Source organism: Erinaceus europaeus, chromosome 12 (assembly GCF_950295315.1).
Source record: "Erinaceus europaeus chromosome 12, mEriEur2.1, whole genome shotgun sequence".
NCBI lineage: Eukaryota > Metazoa > Chordata > Mammalia > Eulipotyphla > Erinaceidae > Erinaceus > Erinaceus europaeus.
This window is the reverse complement of record NC_080173.1, coordinates 40,205,555-40,229,927: the sequence shown is the minus strand read 5'-3', so window position 1 is coordinate 40,229,927 and position 24,373 is coordinate 40,205,555. Positions and strand designations below refer to the sequence as shown.

At 42.9% G+C, this 24,373-nt stretch overlaps 1 protein-coding gene and 1 pseudogene across 2 annotated transcripts in view; one reads left to right on the top strand and one right to left on the bottom strand.

Annotated features, from left to right (window-relative positions):
* Nucleotides 1–24,373, top strand: part of GID4 (GID complex subunit 4 homolog) — a 42,824-nt gene extending 18,451 nt beyond the window's left edge. The window contains exons 3-6 of one of the 2 annotated variants that reach the window (XM_007526197.2): nt 6,059–6,166; nt 7,652–7,753; nt 8,792–8,922; nt 21,504–24,373. In XM_007526197.2, coding sequence (XP_007526259.1) covers nt 6,059–6,166; nt 7,652–7,753; nt 8,792–8,922; nt 21,504–21,567 — 405 coding nt within the window. In that variant the 3' untranslated portion in view covers nt 21,568–24,373. The remainder of the gene's footprint in view (nt 1–6,058; nt 6,167–7,651; nt 7,754–8,791; nt 8,923–21,503) is intronic. The other variant, XM_060203222.1, reaches the window with a different exon arrangement.
* LOC103116328 (cytochrome b-c1 complex subunit Rieske, mitochondrial-like) lies at nt 16,080–16,975 on the bottom strand (annotated as a pseudogene).

The window sequence follows — 24,373 nt, the reverse complement described above, 5'->3', positions numbered from 1 at the left end:
AAGATAGGAGGAGAAAGAGAAAGAACCAGACATTATTCTGGTACATATGCTACTGGGGATTGAACTTGACAACTCATGCTTGAGAGTCCAGTGCTTTATCCACTGCACCACCTCCCAGACCACAATATAAGTAACTTTTCATTTAAAATGTCAGGTCTGGCAGAAGTGTGGAGGTGGCTCAGTGGGTAGCGTGCAATATTCGTAAGCATGAGGCTCCAGGCTTGATCCCAGGCACCTCATATGCTAAAGTGGTTTTCTGGCACCCCACCCCACACTGACTCTATCTCATAAAATAAGCCTTTATTTATTTATTTTTAAATTATCTTTATTTATCTATTAGATACAGACAGCCAGAAATTGAGAAGGGGGAGATAGAGAGGGAGAGAGACAGAGAGACACCTGCAGCCCTGCTTCACCATTCACAAAGCTTTCCCCCTGCAGGTGGGGACCAGGAACTTGAACCTGGGTCCTTGCACGCTGTAACATGTGCGCTCAACCAGGTGTGCCACAAAATAAATCTTTTTTAAAATTTCTTTTTTTTTTTTCCTCCAGGGTTATTGCTGGGGCTCCGTGCCTCCATGAATCCACTGCTCCTGAAGGCCATCTTTTTTCCCATCTTTTGTTGCCCTTGTTGTTGTAGCCCTGTTGTGGTTATTATTGTTGTTGTTGATGTTGCTTGTTGTTGGATAGAACAGAGAAATATGGAGAGAGGAGGGGAAGACAGAGAGGGGAAGAGGAAGATAGACAGACACCTGTAGACCTGCTTCACTGCCTGTGAAGCGACTCCCCTGCAGGTGGGATGCCAGGGGCTCAAACCAGGATACCTACTCTGGTCTCTGCGCTTTATGCCATATGCGCTTAACCCGCTGCGATACCTCCCAACCCCCTTAAAATTTCTTTTTAATTTTATTTATTTTTATTTATTTATTGGGGAATTAATGTTTTAAATTCAACAGTAAATACAATAGTTTGTACATGCATAACATTCCCTAGTTTCCCATATAACAATACAACCCCCACTATGTCCTCTGTCATCCTTCATGGACCTGTATTCTCCCCACCCACCCACCCCAGAGTCTTTTACTTTGGTGCATTACGCCAATTCCATTTCAGTTTCTACTTGTGTTTTCATTTCTTTTTTTTTTTCTTTTTTTTTTTTTTTCTAGGCTGCACCCATTGCCAGACCCATCTTCCTTAAGTGGTAGAGAATTTTGGTCCAACCTCCCTTCTGAGAATGGGTCAGTCTCTACCATTGTTGATCCACATTGAGGGCAAGGTCCTATAGAGGCCCATGTAGGGGTCCATTATATTGTTCCTGATGGAGATGACCAGTGACGGGGAGAGAGGGATCTATTAGAGGTCTAGGTACATCATGTCTGTGTGGGAATCCCAGGATTCCCTGACTAGGGTCCGAGGAGATAAGGTAGTCTGGTAGTAAGCCAAAAAGCCATCATATAGCAATATGCCATCATGTAGCAATCTCTTGCCCTTATCCAGTTTTTGTAGTCCGTACTTTGTCTGACCAGGTTAGCCTTGGAGTGATTGAGGTAAATGAAATAGGAAGTAGGTGAGGAGGGTATCCAGGTCTAAGTAGGAACTATTTGATTAAGTACTTTATGTTGTCTTTTTTAGGTCTTTCTACTTGCTTGCTGCACTTACTGGGTCACTACAAACTATTGTGTACTTTTGTTTTAAGGTTTATATTTTCAGGGGCAAAGTTTCATGAGCAGTGCTGTAGGTGTTTCTCTTTCTTTCTTCCTATCTTCCCTTTCCTTCTCTATTTCTTTCTGTCATAAATAAATATAAAAGAAGAATGTGAGTTAGAAGTAAAAACCAAATGGGGAGACTGGACTGGACTGCCCTGCTGAAGGGAGGGTGGATAGGGCTATGGTCATCAGAGACCTCACCCCAAGGAGCCTTCCATTGCCATTCCCCTCTACTCTGAACTCTCTTCAAGTTTAACCTCTCCCCCTTCAGTTCTCAGCATTAGGTAGGGAACATACCCGGGAATGGGAGTTCACATTGGTAAATTACAGCAACCGTGTGGAAGGAAGGTTTTTTGTTTTTTGGGTTTTTTTGTGTTTTTTTATTGGGGTTAATGGTTTACAGTAAATGGGGCTGGCTGGTGGTGCACCTGGCTAAGTGCACAAAGTTACAATGCACAAGGGCCTGGGTTCGAGCCCCTGGTCCCCACCTGCATGGGGAAAACTTCAAGAGTGGTGAAGTAGTGCTGCAGGTGTCTCTCTGACTCTCTCCCTCTCTATCTCCACTGCCCCTCTTGATTTATGGATGTTTCTATCCAACAAACAAATAAAGATAATACAGTAAATACAGTTGTTGGTTCATGTGTAAAATTTCTTAGTATTCTCCAAAAACACTCTAACCCCCAGCCTAGGTCTTTCTCCACCATCTTGAACCAGGACCTGAAAAACCCAACCTCCCCCAACCACCAGTCTTTTTACTTTGATGCAGTTCACCAAACACAGTCCACGGTCTTATTTGTGATTCCCTTTTTGTTCTTACTTCTTAACTTCTGTCCATGAGTGATATCATCCTATATTTATCCTTTTTCTGGCTCATCTTGCTTAATATGATTCCCTTAAGCTCTGTCCAAGGTGAAGAAGGTGAAGTCATCCTTTTTTTTTTTTTAAATATTTATAAAAAGAAACACTAACAAAAACCATAGGATAAGAGGGGTACAACTCCACATGAATTCATCATTCTTTTTTTTTAATAATTTATTTATTGGGGAATTAATGTTTTACATTCAACAGTAAATACAATAGTTTGTACATGCATAACATTCCCCAGATTCCCATTTAACAATACAACCCCCACTATGTCATTCATCATCTTTCATGGACCTGTATTCTCCCCACCCACCCATCCACCCCAGAGTCTTTTACTTTGGTGTAATACTCCAATTTCATTTCAGGTTCGACTTGTGTTTTCTTTTCTAATCTTGTTTTTCAACCTCGGGCTGAGAGTGAGATCATCCCATATTCATCCTTCTGTTTCTGACTTATTTCACTCAACATGATTTTTTCAAGGTCCATCCAAGATCGGCTGAAAACAGTGAAGTCACCATTTTTTACAGCTGAGTAGTATTCCATTGTGTATATATACCACAACTTGCTCAGCCACTCATCTGTTGTTGGATACCTGGGTTGCTTCCAGGTTTTGGCTATTACAAATTGTGCTGCCAAGAACATATGTGTACACAGATCTTTTTGGATGGATGTGTTGGGTTCCTTAGGATATATCCCCAGGAGAGGAATTGCAGGGTCATAGGGTAGGTCCATTTCTAGCCTTCTGAGAGTTCTCCAGACTGTTCTCCACAGAGGTTGGACCAATTGACATTCCCACCAGCAGTGTCCTCCTAGGGTTCCTTTGACCCCACACCCTCTCCAGCATTTGCTGCTGTTACCTTTTCTGATGTATGACATTCTCACAAGAGTGAAGTGATATCTCATTGTTGTCTTTATTTGCATTTCTCTGACAATCAGAGACTTGGAGCATTTTTTCATGTGTTTCTCAGCCTTTTGGATCTCTTCTGTCCATGTCCTCCCCCCATTTTTGGATGGGGTTATTTGTTGTCTTGTTGTTGAGTCTGGCAAGCTCTTTATATATGTTGGTTATTAAACTCTTATCTGATGTATGGCATGTAAAGATCTTCTCCCATTCTGTGAGGGGTCTCTTGGTTAGGGTAGTGGTTTCTTTTGCTGTGAAGAAGCTTTTTAATTTGATATAGTCCCATAGGTTTATACTTGCCTTAGTCTTCTTTGTAATTGGATTCGTTTCATTGAAAATGTCTTTAAAATTTATGCAGAAAAGAGTTCTGCCAATATTTTCCTCTAAGTATCTAATAGTTTGTGGTCTAACATCCAAGTCCTTGATCCACTTGGAATTTACTTTTGTATTTGGTGAAATACAGTGATTCAGTTTCATTCTTCTGCATGTTTCAACCCATTGTTTCCAATACCATTTGTTGAAGAGACTCTGCTTTCCCCATTTAATAGTCTGGGCACCTTTGTCAATATTTATTTTATTTGATAGGACAGAAAAATTTAAAGAGAAGAAAGAGATAGAGACATGCAGATCTGCTTCACCACTTGTGAAGCTTTTCCCCTGCAAGTGGGGACCGGTGGAGTGAACCCAGGTCCTTGCACGCTGTAATGTGCACTGAACCAGGTACACCACCACGCAGCTCCCTAAAGTAAACCATTTTCTAAAATTCTTTTTAATTTTTTAAAAGATTTTATTTATTCATGAGAAAGAGGAGGAGAGAGAGAAAGAACCAGACATCACTCTGGTACATGTGCTGTTAGGGATTGAATTAGGGACCTTATGCTTGAGAGTCCAGTGCATTATCCACTGCGCCACCTCCCGGACCACTCTTTTTAATTTTTTTTATGATAGAGATAAATTGAGAGGGAAGGAGGAATAGAGAGAGATACACAGACACCTACAGCACTGCTTCACCACCTGCGCCCTGGACATGGGAATCCAGGGATTTGAAGCTGGATCCTTGGTTCAACCAAATGTCACCACTCCCAAAATAAACCTTTAAAAAAAAAATAGAATCTTGGGCGGAGGGTAGATAGCACAATGGTTATGCAAACAGACTCTCATGCCTGAGGCTCCAAAGTGCCAGGTTCAATCCCCTGTACCACCATAAAGCCAAAGCTGAACAGTGCTCTAGTTAAAAAAAAAAAGAATCTCGGGGGCTGAGCTCAGCAGGTTAAGCGCACATGGCAGGAAGCACAGGATCCTGGTTTAAGTTCCCGGCTCCCCGCCTGCAGGGGGGTCGCTTCACAAGTGGTAAAACAGGTCTGCAGGTGTCTATCTTTCTCTCCCCTTTTCTGTTTTCCTGTCCTCTCTCGATTTCTCACTGTCACAACAACAGTAACAATAATAGTGGCAATAAGGGCAACAAAAATGGGGGGAAATGGCCCCCAAAAGCAGTGGATTTGTAGTGCAGGCACTGAGCCCCAGCAATAACCCTGGAGGCAAAAAAACAAAATAAGTAAGTAAATAAATAAATAAATAAAATAATAAATTAACTAATTAATAATAATACCTCCCATCCTGGGAGGTAGCACAGCAGGTTGATTGCCAGATTCAGAAACAGTGCAGTCTCAAGCTCTGTCCCCAGCATCGCAAGTGCTGATGTAATGATCTGGTTCTTTCTCTCTCTCTCTTCTTTTCTATTGCTCTTATCCCACAATCTTGTTGATCATTATTAAATTACTACTAATAATAAAAAAGTTGAAAAATAAGGAAACACAAAGCAAAACTTGGACTGGGTTTGGTGTAGTGCACCAAAATAAAGGGCTCTGGGGTGGCGGGGTGGGGGGGGGTGGTCCTGGAACATGATGTCACAGGACCTAGAGGGGATTTAATTGTTATGTAGAAAACTGAAAAATGTTATTAATGTAAAAACTACTGTTTTATTTTTTGTTACTATATTTTATTGTTGACTGTAAATCATTAATCCCCCCAATAAAGAAAAAAAATTGGGGCTTCCATGTAGGAAATTTCCTTTTAAAATTATTCCCTTTGTAGATGAGGAACTCAGTGGCAGTCTTAGGGTAAGAGGGTCATGAGTCTGGGAGAGGGGGGTTAAAGTTGCTGGATTTCAGACTTTACCACTTAGAGTGCAGAGTGACCCAGTAATGAAGGAAACCAAGCTGTGAATGCTGTGCTTTGTCACCTCTTTGGATGTTTTCCTTGGAAAGTGAAATGTACTAACTTACTGTCTGCTTTGTCTGCTAGAATATTCAAGATAAGCTTGTGGTAAAAGTGGTTCATATCTGTTCTAGAGATGAGCACATAACAAGTCAAGTCAGAGAAAGGCTCTGTTTCTGATGATGTCCCCAGAGTCCAGCAGCCCTGAATCCCTGGCAGCACCCACTCATGCCCATCATTGGTTCTTGGTCTGGACTGGCAGTGTGGCAGCTGTGTCATAGAAATTAAAGAAGAGTTGGTTTTTCCTTGGTAAAAAGGTTAAAATCCTGTCTTTCAACATCATGCATTGACATCTGGGTCTTTACCATAGGAATATCCAACCCTCACAACCTTCTTCGAAGGAGAAATAATCAGCAAAAAGCACCCTTTCTTAACCCGAAAGTGGGATGCGGATGAAGACGTTGACCGGAAGCACTGGGTAAGTGCTGTGGAGCTGAGAAGCTTAACTCCAGAGACTTTGTCACTTTCCCCCAACCCCCCTGCTTGCTGTCTATCTCCTGTCACTGTCTTCAAGGGTTTTCACTGGGTGTCACACCAGTCTTGTGTGTGATGAAGCCAGTAAATTTAGACCTGAACCCTGGAGTGGGGCAGTTCCAGGGATGCCTGTCTAGTTAAGATGACCCAAGGCATGAATGATTCCAGAGTCTATTTGGCAGGGTACTTGCCCACAAACAAAGCCAAGATTGACTAGCTCCCAGTAAACAAATCAACAGAACCAGTCTGACAAGTCCCAGGGGAGAAAGGGTTTAGGAAGTGGGGTCTTCTGTTACAATGTAGTGGTTTGGGGTCAGTTTGTTTGTAGAAACTGTCTCTGATTACAGTTTACAGTGGAAAAATTACAGCACAGAAGCTTCCACCAATGCAGTGGAGGCCAGGCTCAAACCTGGCCACACAGATGGCAATGCAGCACACCAGGTGAGCTATTTCACCAGCCCTGAAATGAAGTTATCACTGGCCTTCAGAGATTGTGATTTCTATAGGATCAATTTGAAATGAGAATCAAAGTTGAGTAGGAAGCAAGACCTTCTCACGGAGACTGTCCAAAAAAGGAAGGGTTCATCTTCTGAGGTGGTAGGCCACACAGGAAAGGCTAGTGCTGGGCAGGGAATGGGAACAGAAAGCACAAAGGAGCCCTCCATCTCTCTCTTCTGACACTGGCATCTCAGGCACTACTAGGGTTCCTTCATCTCTTTGATAATTGGATTTTATTCCTTCTCTCAGATAAAGACTGAAAACTGTCTTTTAGTTTCTATTTGCTATAAAGTCAAATATTTTAAGGAGTTTCAGCTGGGTCAACAAAGTAGCTCACTGGAATAGCATACTGATTTCACCATGTGTGCAACCTAGGTTTGAGTCCAGCCCCCGACTCACTGTAGTCTCCTATATTATATCTTTCTGCCTCTATCATAAATATATAAAAATTCAGTTTAGGGGCTGTATGCTTATCTGGTAGGGTGCAACTTTTGTGATGCATGTGGACCTGGGCTAGAACTCTACTCTGGCATCACATAAGAGCATCATACATGGCACCAAGGGGAAGCTGTGGTATCTCTCCTCTCTCTGCAACTGAAAGAATAAAACTAACTGCCAGGAGCAGTGAAATGGTGCAAATACAAAGCCCTGGTAGCAATATGTAAAAAAAGAAAAGAAAAGAAAAGCTTAAGTTTTAAAATTTAACTTTAATTGAAGGGTCAGCAAAATAGCTCACTTTGATTGTGCGCTTCTTTGCCATGTGTGTGACCCAGGTTCTTGCTTTTGTTGGGCCCACATTTGTCAGCTTCTTGCCTCTGAAAAGGCAGTGATCACAACTGGGCTTAGAAGGTGTTCCCAACACCTATCTTCTTTCCTTGATCAGTTCTCATAGAATTTATTTATTTGTTTATTTGTTTGTTTTTGCTTTCAGGGCAAATTCCTAGCCTTTTATCAATATGCAAAATCATTTAATTCAGATGACTTTGATTATGAGGAGCTGAAGAACGGGGATTATGTCTTCATGAGGTGGAAGGTAAGGTGAGGTCCCAGGCATTTACCACCTTGCCAGTACTTCCAGAGTATTCCCCTCATCCTCCTACCCCCCAACACACACACACCCCTGCTTCCCAGAGATAGTGCTTATCCCTGCTCATCTTTAAGGCAATGTCTCCACATGCTTAGAGAAGGCAGCACAGTAGATACACTTTCCTTGGGTAGACTATCTAGTAGTTAGTGCTCACCCCCCACATTGTTGTTGGTGTTTTTCCCTCACCTTTCTACTGCCCAGAAACCCTTTTGACCTTCCAGGTAGAATAATTCCAAGGCTCTTGTCAAGTCAAAGGAGAGTGGTCCCCACTCTCTATTCTCAGCAAGAGGCTGAAATGTGAGAACCAGCTCTGATAAGATAGCTCCATAGTCCCTTTATTATGGCCACATGACAATCAGCTCACTTTGTGATGTATATCCGCCTCTAAATCTTACCAGCTTTCAACAGATAAATCATTGAATGCTAGTTTCTAGTCTTTGTTCTGTGTGGCTAATAATTTGGGAGCTGGGGAAGAGGTCACTGTCTCAGTAGATATTTGCTAGGTGCAGAGAAGGAGTGCTGAGCCCTACCTACATGACTATGCCATCTAGCTATTATTTATTTTTCAAATTACGACTTCAGCAGTTGAGACGGAAGGAGAATGTCTTCAGAAAGTGACTGGGTCACAAAAGTGGTCCAGTTTTCTAAAAGGAACCAGAGCCCTGGTGACAGTTACTAGGGTGGAGCAAAAACGAGCTCTCTCAGCCCCTTCTGCTCATGGACTTAGACAGGCAGGCAGTGAGGGAATGGGACTGAAGTGTTGGACTGTGGTACTTACTGCTTTTAGTTGCTGCCCCTGCAATGAGCTCTAGACATAGTCCACCCAAGTTATAGGTTACTTGAATGACACATAGATTCTGTTGAAGATCAGCCAAGATGCATAGGTGTGATAACAGACCTTCACAAACCCTGAAGATTGGCAGGGAGAACCAGAGGCAGAGATAGCATGCCATCTGTCACTGTCCCTCTTCCATCTCTCTGTAGGAACAGTTCCTGGTGCCAGACCACACAATCAAAGACATAAGTGGTGCTTCCTTCGCTGGGTTCTACTACATCTGCTTCCAGAAGTCAGCAGCATCCATCGAGGGCTATTATTACCATAGGAGTTCAGAATGGTAAGGGGCCACTTGCCAGAGCAGGAACCAGCCACCCAGCTCTCCCCTGGCTTACCAATTCCTAAAGGAAATCTCTTCTCATGCCTCTGCAAAGACTATGTGCTTTGTCCACATACTGAGACCCTCTTGAATGATACCATTTGTTCCCTGTAGGAGCTCATCCCTGGCCCAGATAAAGTGCCAGGTGATGGAGAATGAAGTGCCAGGTGAAGAAACCTACTGCTAAATGCTGTCATGCAGTGCCATATTGCCAGCAGTGTGTACCTGTTCCTCCCAAGTGTAGCCAATAACTAGAAAATAAGATCTGGCAATCAGCAGCCTCTCTCTCCCTTTATGTCCCTTTACATTCTGTAGACACTGGTCCCCTGGTGAACTCAGGGCCCATGTGAGTTGACAGTCCTGTCCCATGAGGAAGGACAGAATGCCATCTCACAGACTTTCATGCTCTCCATGGTCTTTCCAGCCTCACTGCCACTTTTTTTTTTTTTTTTTTTTTTTTGTCTCCAGGATTATTGCTGGGGCCTGCACTACGAATCCACTCCTCCCGGAGGCTATTTTTTCCCTTGTTGCCCTTGTTTATCCATTGTTATTGTTGTTGTCGTTGTTATTGTTATTGTTACTGCTGTCATTGTTGTTGGATAGGACAGAGAAATCAAGAGAGGGGAAGAGAAAGATAGATACCTGCAGACCTGCTTCAGAACCGCTGTAAAGCGACCCCCCTGCAGGTGGACAGCCATGCTTACGCTGGTCCTTGGGCTTTGTGCCATGTGCGCTTAACCCCCTGCACTACTGCCTGGCCCTCCTCACTGCCACTTTTTTTTTTTTTTGCCTCCAAGCTGACTGTTGGGGCTCAGTGCCTGCACCGCAAATCCACTGCTCCTGGAGGCTATTTTTTTGTGTGTGCCAGAGTGATGCTCTTGTTTTCTCTCTCTCTCTCTCTCTCTCTCTCTTTCTGCCTCCAGGGTTCAGGGTTATTGCTGGGGCTTGGTGCCTGCAATATGAATCCACTGCTCCTGGAGGCCATTTTTTTTTTTTTTTTGCACACCAGTCTGTAATTTTTTTAAAAATATTTATTCCCTTTTGTTGCCCTTGTTTTATTGTTGTAGTTATTATTGTTATTGATGCCATCGCTATTGGAGAGAGAAATGGAGAGAGGAGGGGAAGACAGAGAGGGGAGAGAAAGATAAGACACCTTCAGACCTACTTCACCGCTTGTGAAGCTACTCCCCTTTAGGTGGGGAGCCAGGGGCTTGAACCAGGATCCTTACGCCAGTCCTTGCACTTTGCGCCACCTGTGCTTAACCCACTGCGCTACCGCCCAACTCCCTCAGTCTGTAATTTTTTTTTTTTTTTTTTTTTTTTTTTTTTTTACATGCATAACATTCCCCAGATTCCCATTTAGCAATACAACCCCCACTATTTCATTCATCATTTTTCATGGACCTGTATTCTCCCCACCTACCCACCCACCCCAGAGTCTTTTACTTTGGTGTAATACTCCAATTCCATTTCAGGTTCGACTTGTGTTTTCTTTTCTAATCTTGTTTTTCAACTTCGGCCTGAGAGTGAGATCATCCCATATTCATCCTTCTGTTTCTGACTTATTTCACTCAACATGATTTTTTCAAGGTCCATCCAAGATCGGCTGAAAACGGTGAAGTCACCATTTTTTACAGCTGAGTAGTATTCCATTGTGTATATATACCACAACTTGCTCAGCCACTCATCTGTTGTTGGACACCTGGGTTGCTTCCAGGTTTTGGCTATTACAAATTGTGCTGCCAAGAACATATGTGTACACAGATCTTTTTGGATGGATGTGTTGGGTTCCTTAGGATATATCCCCAGGAGGGGAATTGCAGGGTCATAGGGTAGGTCCATTTCTAGCCTTCTGAGAGTTCTCCAGACTGTTCTCCACAGAGGTTGGATCAATTGACATTCCCACCAGCAGTGCAGGAGGGTTCCTTTGAGCCCACACCCTCTCCAGCATTTGCTGCTGTTACCTTTTCTGATGTGTGACATTCTCACAGGAGTGAAGTGATATCTCATTGTTGTCTTGATTTGCATTTCTCTGACAATCAGAGACTTGGAGCATTTTTTCATGTGTTTCTCGGCCTTTTGTATCTCTTCTGTGGTGAATATTCTGTCCAATTCCTCCCCCCATTTTTGGATGGGGTTATTTGTTGTCTTGTTGTTGAGTCTGGTAAGCTCTTTATATATGTTGGTTATTAAACTCTTATCTGATGTATGGCATGTAAAGATCTTCTCCCATTCTGTGAGGGGTCTCTTGATTTGGGTAGTGGTTTCTTTTGCTGTGAAGAAGCTTTTTAATTTGATGTAGTCCCATAGGTTTATACTTGCCTTAGTCTTCCTTGTAGTTGGATTCGTTTCATTGAAAATGTCTTTAAAATTTATGCGGAAAAAAGTTCTTCCAATATTTTCCTCTAAGTATCTGATAGTTTGTGGTCTAACATCCAAGTCCTTGATCCACTTGGAATTTACTTTTGTATTTGGTGAAATACAGTGATTCAGCTTCATTCTTCTGCATGTTTCAACCCATTGTTTCCAACACCATTTGTTGAAGAGACTCTGCTTTCCCCATGTAATAGTCTGGGCCCCTTTGTCAAAGATTAGATGTCCATACGTGTGGGGCCTCATTTCTGGGCTCTCAATTCTATTCCACTGGTCAGTGTGTCTGTTCATGTTCCAGTACCAAGCAGTTTTGATGACAATGGCCCTATAATACAGTTTGAGATCTGGGAGTGTGATGCCTCCGGTTCTGTTCTTTTTTCTCAAGATTGTTTTGGCAATTCTAGGTCTTTTCTGGTTCCAGATAAACATTTGTAGCATTTGTTCTATTCTCCTAAAAAATGTGCTTGGGATCTTGATGGGGATAGCATTAAATTTGTAGATGGCTCTGGGTAATATATTCATTTTGATGATGTTAATTCTTCCAACCCATGAGCATGGAATATCTTTCCACTTCTTTGTGTCTTTTTCAATTTCTTTGAGTAGTGACTCATAATTTTCAGTATACAAGTCTTTCACTTCTTTGGTTAGGTTTATTCCTAGATATTTTATTGTTTTTGTTGCTATAGAAAAAGGAACTGATTTCTGGATTTCAATTTCTTCTAACTTAGTGTTTGCATAGAGGAATGCCACTGACTTTTGAATGTTAATTTTATAGCCTGACACATTACTGTATTGCCTGATGATTTCCAAAAGCTTCTTGCTAGATTCCTTAGGTTTTTCCATGTATACTATCATGTCATCTGCAAATAAGGAGAGTTTGACTTCTTCTCTTCCAATCTGTATTCCTTTAATTCCTTGCTCCTGCCTGATTGCTATGGCAAGAACTTCCAACACTATGTTGAATAGTAATGGTGATAGTGGGCAGCCCTGTCTAGTACCTGATCTGAGGGGAAATGCTTCCAGTTTTTCACCATTGAGTATGATGTTGGCTGTAGGTTTGCTATATATAGACTCCACTATCTTCAGGAATTTTCCATCTATTCCTATTTTTTGTAGTGTTTTGATCATAAAGGGATGTTGTATTTTGTCAAAGGCTTTCTCTGCATCTATTGATATGACCATGTGGTTTTTGGTCTTGCTTTTGTTGATGTGGTGGATCACATTGATTGATTTACGTATATTAAACCAACCTTGCATGCCTGGGATAAACCCCACTTGGTCATGATGAACAATCTTTTTGATATACTGCTGTATCCGGTTGGCTAGAATTTTGTTCAATAGTTTTGCATCTATGTTCATCAGAGATATTGGTCTGTAGTTTTCTTTTTTGGTTGTGTCCCTGTCTGCTTTTGGTATCAGGGTGATGTTGGCTTCATAGAAGCTGGCAGGGAGTGTTCCAGTGTCTTCAATCTTCTGGAAGACTTTTAAAAGTAGAGGTATTAGTTCTTCTTTGAAAGTTTTGTAGAATTCATTTGTAAAACCATCTGGTCCAGGACTTTTATTTTTGGGAAGATTTTTGATAACTGTTTCAATTTCATTAGCTGTGATGGGCCTGTTCATGTTATCCACTTCCTCTTTACTTAGTTTTGGAAGTTGGTAGGTATCTAGGAAATCATTCATTTCTTCCAGGTTCTCTAACTTGGTGGCATATAGTTGTTCATAGAAGCCTCGCATGATATGTTGAATTTCTGCAGTGTCTGTTGTGATATCTCCTCTTTCATTTACTATCCGATTTATTTGGGTCTTCTCCCTGTTTTGTTTTGTGAGTCTGGCTAAAGGTTTGTCGATTTTGTTTACTCTTTCGAAGAACCAACATTTACTTTCATTGATCTTTTGTATGGTTTTCCTATTCTCAATGTTATTTATTTCTGCCCTAACTTTAGTAATTTCTGTGCTTCTGGTTGCTTTAGGGTTCCTTTGTTGTTCTTCTTCTAGGTCTTTAAGATGTGCAATCAGGCTGTTTATTTGTGCCTTTTCTTGTTTCCTAATGTGTGCTTGTATAGCTATGAACTTCCCTCTTAGGACTGCTTTAGCTGTGTCCCAAATATTTTGATAGCTTGTGTCTTCATTTTCATTGAACTCTCGAAACATTTTGATTTCTTCCTTGATTTCCTCTTTGACCCAGAAGTTGTTAAGAAGTGTACTGTTGAGCTTCCACATTTTGGCACTGTTACTAATCTTTTGTTGATTGTTAAGTGTTAGTTTAATTCCACTGTGGTCTGAGAAGATGCTTGGGATGATTTCAGTGCTCTTGAATAGGCTGATGCTGTCTTTGTGGCCTAACATATGGTCTATCCTTGAGAATGATCCATGTGGATTTGAGTAAAATGTGTATTCCAGTTTCTTGGGATGAATGACTCTGAAAATGTCCAATAGTTCTAGTTTATCTATCTCTTCATTTAGCTCCCTTATGTCTTTACTGATTTTCTTCCTGGATGATCTGTCAAGTTGAGAGAGTGGGGTGTTGAAGTCCCCTACTATGATTGTGTTACTGTTAATATATTGCTGTAGCTCTTTCAGTAGAAGTTTGATGTATTTAGATGGCTTCTCATTGGGTGCATAGATATTAATAATTGTTAAGTCCTCTTGATTGACTGATCCTCTGAGCATTAAGTAGTGTCCATTCCTATCTTTTTTAATCTTATCTATTTTAAAGTCTATCATGTCAGATATGAGAATAGCTGTTCCTGCCCTTTTTTGTGGGCCATTGGCTTGAATGATAGTTTTCCATCCTTTCACTTTAAGTCTGTGTTTGTCTTGTTGCGTTAGGTGAGTTTCCTGTAGACAACATATTGTTGGGTTGTGTTTTCTGATCCATCTTCCTACTCTGTGTCTTTTAATAGGTGAATTCAGGCCATTCACATTTATTGATATCAAAGATTGAAGATATTTTAACGCCATTCTTGTAGAGTTTTAGAGTGTTCTGATATATGTTCTATTTGTGGTGGTCTGGTTGTTTATAGGAAACCTTTCAGAACTTCTTTCAAGGCAGGCTTGGTGATGGTTGCTTCCTTCAACTGTTGCTTGTCTGAGAAGGTTTTGATGCTTCCATCTAGTCTGAATGACAATCTAGCAGGATATAGTATTCTTGGCTGAAAGCCTTTCTCATTGAGCACTCGATAGATATCTTGCCATTCTCTTCTGGCCTGTAGTGTTTGTATGGAGAAGTCTGCTGCTAATCTTATGGGTTTTCCTTTGTAGGTGACTCTTTGTTTTTCTCTTGCAGCCTTGAGGATCCTTTCTTTATCCTTATTCCTTTCCAATCTAAGTATGACATGTCTTGGTGTCTTTAGGTCTGGGTTAATTCTGTTTGGGACCCTATGGGCTTCTTGAATCTTTATGTCTTTGGTGTTGTCTAGACTAGAGAAATTTTCAGCTATTATGGCCTGGAGAACGCTTTCTTCCTCCCCTTCTCTTTCTTCCTCTGGTAAGCCAATAATGCGTATATTGTTTCTTTTGAAGTCATCCCATAGGACTCTGTTGTTGTTTTCAGCATCTCTTAATCTCTTTTTGAGATCTCTTACTTCTTTTTTAGTTGTCTCTAATTCATCCTCAATCTTGCTAATTCTGTCTTCAGCCTCATTGATTCTATTCTCTCTGCCCTCTACTGCTTTCTGGAGTTCATTTATTTTGTTGCCCTCCTCTGATACTGTTTTAGCTTGTTCAGCTAGTTGCCTTCTTAGCTCAGCAATTTCAGCTTTCAGCTCTCTAATAACCATGAGATTATTAGAATTTTCTTCCATAATCTCATTTGTTGTTCCTGCAGTTCTGATTACAATTTTTTCAAATTCTTTACTCACTCCTGTTATTATTTCCTTAGCTAATGTTTGGATGTTGAACTCGTTGTTTTGTGCTTCGCCCTCTAGAGGACTTTTAGCTGGACTCTTGTCCTGGTTCGAGTCTCCATTATTTTTTCTTGTTGTTTTAACCATTTTATATAAGTTAACAGTTTTTTCAATCCCTGAGTTGGAGTTCAGTGGTGTAAAAGCCTTTTTTTTTTTCCCCTGTAGGCTATGGTAGCCTGAGGGCTTTTAAACTATCAATAGGCTTCTTGGCTTAATCAATGACTCCTGACCAAGAGATAAAGCAGGGTGTGGCAGAGATAATCCAATGGTTATGCAAAGAGACTTTCACAGCCCTTCAGCTATGCCACCGAGGTATAGGTCTTCTCCTGAGTTTCCTGGTTAGATCTCTGTGCCCTGGTGTCCCTCCCTGTTGCTGCTCCAGATTCTGAGGGTAGTAGCAATGGAGACTCAGAGTTGTACTTGGTGAGTCTCTGGGGAGTCCTTTCCTCCCTTCAGCTGTCCCCTTGTTGGTGGAGCAGACTGGAGGTGGTGTCTCCACTGACAAACTGTCTAACTGTTAGCAGTCACTTAATCTCTCCTTAGGCCCCTCTCTCCTCTCTGTCACCAGCCACGCGTGATTGTACTCACGGGTGATTTACTGGGTTTCTGTGGTCATTCTAGTCCTGTCTTGTTTCGGTCCGGGTGGTCTCCTTTGGTATTCCTAGTTGATCCGGGAGAGGAGAGGAGAGGAGAGAAAGCGATCTGGAGTCTGTAATTTTTAATGAGTATTGATGATAAGATACTACCTTTCAAGTCTGATTGAGCTTAACAGTGTTTAACAGTTGCTTTATTAAATGAGTGAAAGTATTCAACATTAAGTTCAACTTGCTTCACATTAATGTTGCAAATACATTATTAGCAATTGTAAATATTTCACACCAATCAACTTGAAGTAGGAAAGACTTGCTCTCAACTTTTCTGAGGTGACATGAAATCTGAAAGAAGCCTATGACTTGAGTCCATGTCTCTAACCAACAATAACTAAATCATCACTGGTGAATTCATATGAGGCAACTTCAAGGCTGAGCGGTGCAGGCCCCTTCCTGATTCTGCCAGATGTATCATAGTGTGACCCATAGCAAAGGCAGTAATAGCCACCAAAATCTCCTGCATTTGCAATGGGTACACAACCAAGATGAGTGCAAACACCTATCAGGATAACCCATTCAGGCTTCTTTACTCGATCTAAGTCATGGGACACTTCAACTGCAGCTTCTTGGTCAATTTCCTTCTGGGTTCTATGGTGCACAGACAGGGGTTTGCCTCTCCATTTGAAAGCTGTGTATTTGCCTTCTGGAATATTGGATAACGATTTCAATTTTTGACAAAGCTAGCACATCAGCAGAAGCACTCATGCTGGAAAGAAACTGGGAGACAAAATTCTTGGCAGCATATGCAACACCCACTGTAGTTGTTGTAGTTACCAAATAGGAAAAACCTTTTCTTGCTTTATTTACTGCTGTCATTTGAAGATTTTGTACTAACCCTTTAGCACAATGATAGTCAGAGAAGTCAGGCACTCTGATGTCTGTATGAGAATACTGAACAGAAGCAGGGTCATTGAGGCCCACAGAGGCAACCAAAGGTCGGGCTGTGGCCTGGCCATTCAGCGACTCCTAGTACAGGAAAGGCTGCTTCACATCCAGCGCTGGTGGTTCCGGGGTGGCAGGCACTGTGGCCTGCATCAGGGACTGCAGTGTGCCTGCCACCCTGCAGGAGGTGGCCAACAGGACCAATGCAAATGTTTTTTTTTTAATAAGGTAAGACAGAGAGAAGTTGAGAAGGGCCAGGAAAATAGAGAGGGGGAGAGAAAGATAGAAACCTGAGGGCCTGCTTCACCTCTTGTGAAACGACCCCCCTACGGGGGGCGGGGAGCAGGGGGCTCAGATTGGGACCCTTGTGTGGGTGGGTCCTTGCACTTCATATACTATGTGCACTTAGCCTGGTCCTCCTCACTTTCTATCCTTCATAAATAAAGTCTTTAAAAAGCTATCCATGCAGAGTGCCAAGCTGTTTTAGTGGCTCTGCCTGTGGACTCTGAGGCAGACAGAGCTTTAGGTTCAAAACCTGTCCTCACCAGAAGCCGGTGGTTCACAGCTCCAGGGGAGAAAAAAAAAAAAAAGACTAAAAAGCGATCCATAGAATGCAAAACAGACATGTTTATATTTTATTTTATTATTATTTTTATTATTATTTATTTTCCCTTTTGTTGCCCTTGTTGTAGATATTGTTGTTGATGATGTCATCATTGTTGGATAAGACAGAGAGAAATGGAGAGAGGAGGAGAATACAGAGGGGGGGAAAGAAAGATAGACACCTGCAGACCTGCTTCACAGCTTGTGAAGCAACTCCCCTGCAGGTGGGGAGCTGGGGGCTTGAACCGGGATCCTTACGCCGGTCTTTGCACTTTGCACCACGTGCGCTTAACCCGCTGCACTACCGCCTGACTCCCCAGACACCCATGTTTAAAATATTATTCATAACAGCCAAAAGGTGGAAACAACCAAAGTGTCCATCAGTTGGAAAGTGGGAAATAAAATGGGTTCTATTTTCTATCATAAAATTTTATGATAGAAAATTTAGCAATGAGAATCAAGTATTGACATATGCTACTACATGGGGAACCTTCAAAGCATTGGGCCAAGTGGAAAGAAGCCAGGCAGCAATGTAAAGTGGAATCCCACTCACACTAACTACTCAACACAGGCTGGTCTACACATGAATAAAATTAACCAACAGTTGCCTTGGAAAGTTGTGAAGAAGGCTAAGAGGTGAAGACCTCTTCCTTCCTTCCTCCTTCTTTCTTTCTTGGGCAGAGAGAAAAATTGAGGGGGGTGGAGAGATAGAAAGTGAGAGAGGCCCGCAGTCCTGCTTCATCACTTGTGAAGCTGTCCTCCTGCAGGTGGGGACCAGGAGCTTGAATCTGGGTCCTTGTGCACTGTAACGTGTGCTTAATCAGGTGTGCCACCACTTGTTCCCCAGGCCTTTTTCTTTTTTTCGTAAATATTTGGATACGAAAGATAAGAAGAGACAGAGAAAGAAGCAGGCATCACTCTTATACAGGTGCTTCCAGGGACTGAACTCAGGACCTGATGTTAGAGAATCCAACACTTTATCCACTGCACCCACCACCTCCCAGACCATGGTGCAGGTCTTTTTCTTGTGGTGATGAAAATTTTGTGGGGATTGTGAATCTAAAGCTGACTGTGGTGATGGCTGCTCTCTGCAGTGACTTGTCTAGTGTATGATTCAGTTCTCAATTAAGCTGTCATTTAAAGAAGGATACAGTAAAAGCTTTCCTATACTCATTTGAAGACAGAATAATACTGAGAATATAAGCTGGTGGCTCTGGGAGCTGAGGCTGCATTTATCTGCAGATGTCATTGATTGTCACTAAACAAGGAATGAGTCAATCAAGGGTAGTGTCACTTACAAGTCGCCTAAATGTGAAGGTGTGAAAGGAAACAGTTTCTACCTTCAGAGAGGGGATCAGATAGTTTATATAGGGTTTGACCTTTGGTTAGTCTGATGCCTTAAAAAAGTGGCAGTAGGGAGTCGGCGTAGCGCAGTGGGTTAAGTGCACATGACGCAAAGCACAAGGACTGACACAGGGCTCCCGATAAGAGTCCCTGGCTCCCCACCCGCAGGGAGGGTCGCTTCACAAGCGATGAAGCAAGTCTGCAGGTGTCTATCTTTCTCTCCCCCTCTCCATATTCCCCTCCCCTCTCTATTACTCTCTGTCCTATCCAACAACAATGACATCAATAAAAACAATAATAACCGGGAGTTGGATGGTAGCGCAGCGGGTTACGCACACGTGGCGCAAAGTGCAAGGACCAGCGTAAGGATCCTGGTTCAAACCCCCGGCTTCCCACCTGCAGGGGTGTCGCTTCACAGGCGGTGAAGCAGGTCTGCAGGTGTCTCTCTTTCTCTCCCCCCCTCTGCCTTCCCCTCCTCTCTCCATTTCTCTGTCCTGTCCAACAGCATCAATAACTACAACAATGATAAACAACAAGGGCGACAAAAGGGAATAAATAAATAAATATTTTTTTAAAAACAATAATAACCGGGAGTCGGGCTGTAGCTCAGCGGGTTAAGTGCAAGTGGCGCAAAGCACAAGGTCGGCATAAGAATCCTGGTTCGAGCCCCCGGCTCCCCACCTGCAGGGGAGTTGCTTCACAGGTGGTGAAGCAGGTCTGCAGGTGTCTATCTTTCTCTGCCCCTCTCTGTCTTCCTTTCCTCTCTCCATTTCTCTCTGTCCTATCTAACAATGACAACATCAATAACAATAATAACTACAACAACAATGAAAAACAACAAGGACAACAAAAGAGAAAATAAATAAATAAAATATTTTTAAAAAAACAATAATAACCATAACGATAAAACAAGGGCAACGGCAGTCGGGCGGTAGCGCAGCGGATTACATGCAGCTGGTACAAAGTGCAAGGACTGGCGAAAGGATCCCCGTTTGAGCCCCTGGCTCCCCACCTGCAGGGGAGTCGCTTCACAAGGGGTGAAGCAGGTCTGCAGGTGTCTATCTTTCTCTCCCCTCTCTGTCTTCCCCTCCTCTCTCCATTTCTCTCTGTCCTATCCAATAATGATGACATCAATAACAATAATAACTACAACAATAAAATAACAAGGGCAACAAAAGGGAATAAATAAATAAATACTTTTTTAAAAATTACAGACTGGTGTGCAAAAAAAAAAAAAAGGCCTCCAGGAGCAGTGGATTCATATTGCAGGCACCAAGCCCCAGCAGTAACCCTGGAGGCAGAGAGAGAAAAGAGAAAACAAGAGCATCACTCTGGCACAAGTGATGCTGGAGTTGGAACTTGGGCTTATGCTTGTAAGTCTAGCAATCTCACTTCTGTACCACCTCCCAGGATGCTGAGTTCCATGTTTTTATTTCCATTGAGAGTGGGGTTGCTGGACTGTGTGTTCATTTCACAAGCACCTCGGGGACTGGGAGAGAGTTCTCCCATGCATGGAGTCCAGGGTTAAAACCCCACGCACTCTGGGAGCATCATAGATAACACCAGGGAAGCCCCATGGGTATTGTAATACTGCTGTATTATCTTTCCTCTCTCTTCCTCCTCTCTAAATAAATAAATGAGGGGGGTGGTGTGTGCCAACAAGGTAACTCAACTGGCTAGACATCTGTTTTGCCATGGGTGCATCCTAGGTTTGAGTCCAGCTGCTACTGCACTGGAAGAAGCTTTGGTGCTGTGGTGTCTTTCCCTCTCCCTCTGTCATTATCTCTCTCTACCTGAAAAAGTTATTCTCAAAGTAATAGTAGCCCTCTCAGAAAGAAAGAAAATGGGCTTGTGTGGTAAAATGCAGATTAGGATGGTTGTAAAGTACCCTTTTCCCTGTTCTCATCAGCTTTCGAGAGAACTGGGATGTGCCTGTAGCTTTGAGGCTATTACCACCCAAACAGGACTAGTTGCCCAGATCACACTGGGAGTCAGAGCAAGCCCTAGGAGCAGCAGGGGAGGGTGGCTTCAAGAACTCACACAGGCTCTTGATTTGTGAGACATGGTGTAATTGCTTCACAGAGCAGCAGGCCTGTCAGTAGCTTGCCTTGTGTATTGTTGGGGGAGGGGGGGCTAATCAAGGAGAAAATAAACAAAACCAAGAGGTGTAAAGCTCACACATAATCATGCAGGAGGACCCAGTTTCAAGTCCCTAGTCCCCTCCTGAAGGGAGAAAGCTTCACAAGTAGTAGAGTAAAACCGCTCTTCCTGTCTCCCTCTCCCTCTCTATCTCTGTTGTTCTATTAACAAAAACAGTGTGTGGGGGGTAAAATGGTTACCAGGGGGGCTAGGTGGTGGTGCACCTGGTTGAGCGCACATGTTATAATGCACAAGGACCCGGGTTCAAGCCCCTGGCCCCCACCTGCAGGGGGAAAGCTTTTCAAGTGGTGAAGCAGTGTTAAAGGTGTCTCTCTGTCTCTCTTCCTCTCTATAATCCTCTGCCCTCTCAATTTCTGACTGTCCAGTAAATAAAGATAATACAAAAAAATTTTTTTAATGGTTACCAGGAGTAGTGCAGTCATCAAGCTATAGCAATATATAAACACGTATTGATAATTAATATCAAACTAGGTCCAGCTAAAGAAATATGAATTAACCAAACTTGTGCTCTGGTCCCAAGTCCAGGTTTACAGGACCCACTGGCTAGTTGCTCCTCACATCCTCTATCCTGTCTTCAGGAAACTTAGCTAGTTACCTGGGTTTCTGTCTCTCTCCCCTGTTGCAGGTATCAGTCGCTCAACTTAACGCATGTTCCTGAACACAGCGCGCCCATCTATGAGTTCCGGTGACAGCGGTTCAGGACAGCAACTAAATAAAACTGAACTTGGCAGAAAAACAAAAGAACTTTGCCCAGAAAGTTGTGTCCCGCCAGAAGCAGGAGAGCGTGTGTTCCTGTTTCTTCATAAGCAGACCCGCATCTGAAAGCATGAATGTTGACCCACGGACTCCAAGGAGCATGGCTGAGCAAGCAGTGGGGCAGATGGTGGGCATGGCTCCAGCCTCCCTCCATCCCAGCCTCCCTATGGCAGAGGGTCTCCATCTGCTCTAAGCTACCTTAATTGCACTTTCCCTCCTGCACAACTCACCTCTGCTACACCCTCACACCCAGTCCTTCCTTCAGCCCCTTCCTCCTCAGCCTTGGTGCTCCCACATCATCCCTCAACCTCCAGCTGCTTAGTCTGGTAGCTTGAGAGATGGCTGAGACCCGGGCTCTGTGCACAGCAACAGCCAGAGGCAGACCCTCGCAGCTCAGCCCTGTAGCACTGATGCCAGGCTGGCCCGCCCTGCAGGTGCCCTGGGCCAGCCAACAGGGATCTCTACCTTTGAGGTTTCCAAGATCCTTGGCAGGAGGAGATGCCAATCCTGCCCATTCAGCATGTTCTGCTCCAAACTTTTGAACTTGAGGGCAATACTAAACTTTAAAAGAAAAAAAAAGATTTTTTTATTACAAAAATTATTTTTATGGTCCCTCGAGGGAGGACCCTAGGGCAAATGCACAAATTATTCAGAATTACCTTTTAGTGTTTTCACATTGAAAACAGCTAATGTTGACTTAGTAATTTTTTACCTATATCTCTATGGAAATGTATATTTAACCAGCCAGCGGAAGTTCATGGTGAGTTATCCTGGTACAAGTTTTTGCAGTGTTGCGCAAATGGCCGTGCCAGACAGAACTGTCTGGGGGAGTTGAGTTAGTGTTGGTGCCCTCTCTTCCTGCTATTTCAAATAGCAGTGCTACTGTAGCTGTCTCAGCAGGTGGAAGGCACCACCCTTTTCTGAAACAGCAGGTCTGAAATCTGGGACGGGGAGGGTTAGGACAAGAACATGCTTAAATAACTCGGGGCTCATGTGCCAAAGTGTGTGTGTATTTTGTTTCGTTTTGTTTTGTTGTTCTGTTTTTGTATGTCAGAGAAGCTTGGTAGGTTGGCACCAGCTGTAACCCACAGAGTTGGCCACAGCTCTGAGAGAGAGACTGGCATTTGCTGGGGGTTTATAAATTTTAGCTCAGAATCCAAGAGAGGAAAGCTTTAAACACAAAAGATCATTCTAACCCATAGGACTGAAAGCAGGCAGGAAGTTGGCTTGTCCAAGGGCAGTATGAAAACACACACACACATACACTTTAGGTACATGATGGAGAGGTTTTCCATTCTGTAAAAAGTGACTTTACTATGTATGTATTGTACATTACTGAGAGTGAATGTTCGGGGAAGCCTTAAAAGAGAAGGATTTAGGAGAGCTGTCAGGACCTTTGGGGTGTGTGGTTGTTCCTAAGGCTTTATCAGAGGAGTAGCGAAGCTTTCTAGAAGGGCCAGGGCCTTTGAATTCTGGGGAGCAGTCCTGGTGACATCAGATGAATCAAACAGGCTTTTTGATTTTGAAACCTCAAAGACAAGCTGGCTGGCACTGGTGACACACAGCTGGTGGCCCTTTAGCCAGGAGACTGTGCCTGCTGTGGTATCAAGTCAGCTGATGGGGTTGCCTTCCAAAAACTCCCATGATGTAAATGGCAAATGGAGGAGAGTCACACCCTAGAGCTGGGTGGTTTTCATCTGTGCAGCTCTTAGAGGTGTGAGTCTGGGGAAGTAGGGGCAGGTTGTCGTAGTGTTTCTTCTTTTAGTGAGGTAAAGGCATGCTCCTCCCCTTGTACCAGGAGGAAATGGATTAATAGCTTCATTTCACCTTTTGGACACATCTGTGCTAAAATCTCACCTGTGTGATGATCTGACCACCAAGGATCAGAAAGGGATGGATCCCTTCCCACCTCCTCATAGTGACTCCTGAATGGTTGGCATTGACTCCTCTCCTTCCTCTTCGGTTCTGGAAGAAGTGCCGGGGGTCCTCCTTCCTGAACCTTCTTATTGGTTTACACACCTCTGGTACTATGTGCAATATTTTTGGTTGACACTGGTATTCATCATTGAGAAATTAGCACAGATTTTTCTACCGTCTTCCATCACCCAAAAATAAAAACCTGCCATGACAGGTAGAGTCCCAGGGATAGGGCTGTTTTCTTACTCCACTGCTCAGAAAGCTTCCATTCTGTAGCGCCAGCCTCTCCTCTCCCTCTCTCCCTCCCTCCCTCCCTTTTCTCTGTTGAAGTTGTCCCTTCCTATTCACCCAGCATCAGACTTTCAAGCAGCCCAGCTGAAGTCCAAAATTTACTAAGCAATGCCCGACATTGAATAGAGTATTGAAGTCATAAACTCTAGGGGAACAGTGAGGCTTTCCAATATCTATTTGCTTTTCAGAAACAGGGAATTTCTATTTCTATGGCCTTGAATTGATTTATTTTCCTCATAAAATAGTTTGATAAGCTAATTTTTTTATCTTTTAAAAGAAATGCCATTAAGTCTGTTGCATTGTGGTTTAAAAATTACTAACGAGTTCTGGAACAAAGATATTTAATTTTGAGACTTCATGTTTTTAAAAAATTATATTTGAGTGGATGCTGAGTGTGACTTTTTTTTTCTTTTTTGTTTAAGAGGGAGGACATGTGGGAAGGGTTGGAGGGCTTGGGATGGGAGAAGTATTTTACAGAGCTATCAATGTCCAAATAATTTTTTTAAAATAATAAAGGTATTTAAGCAGTGA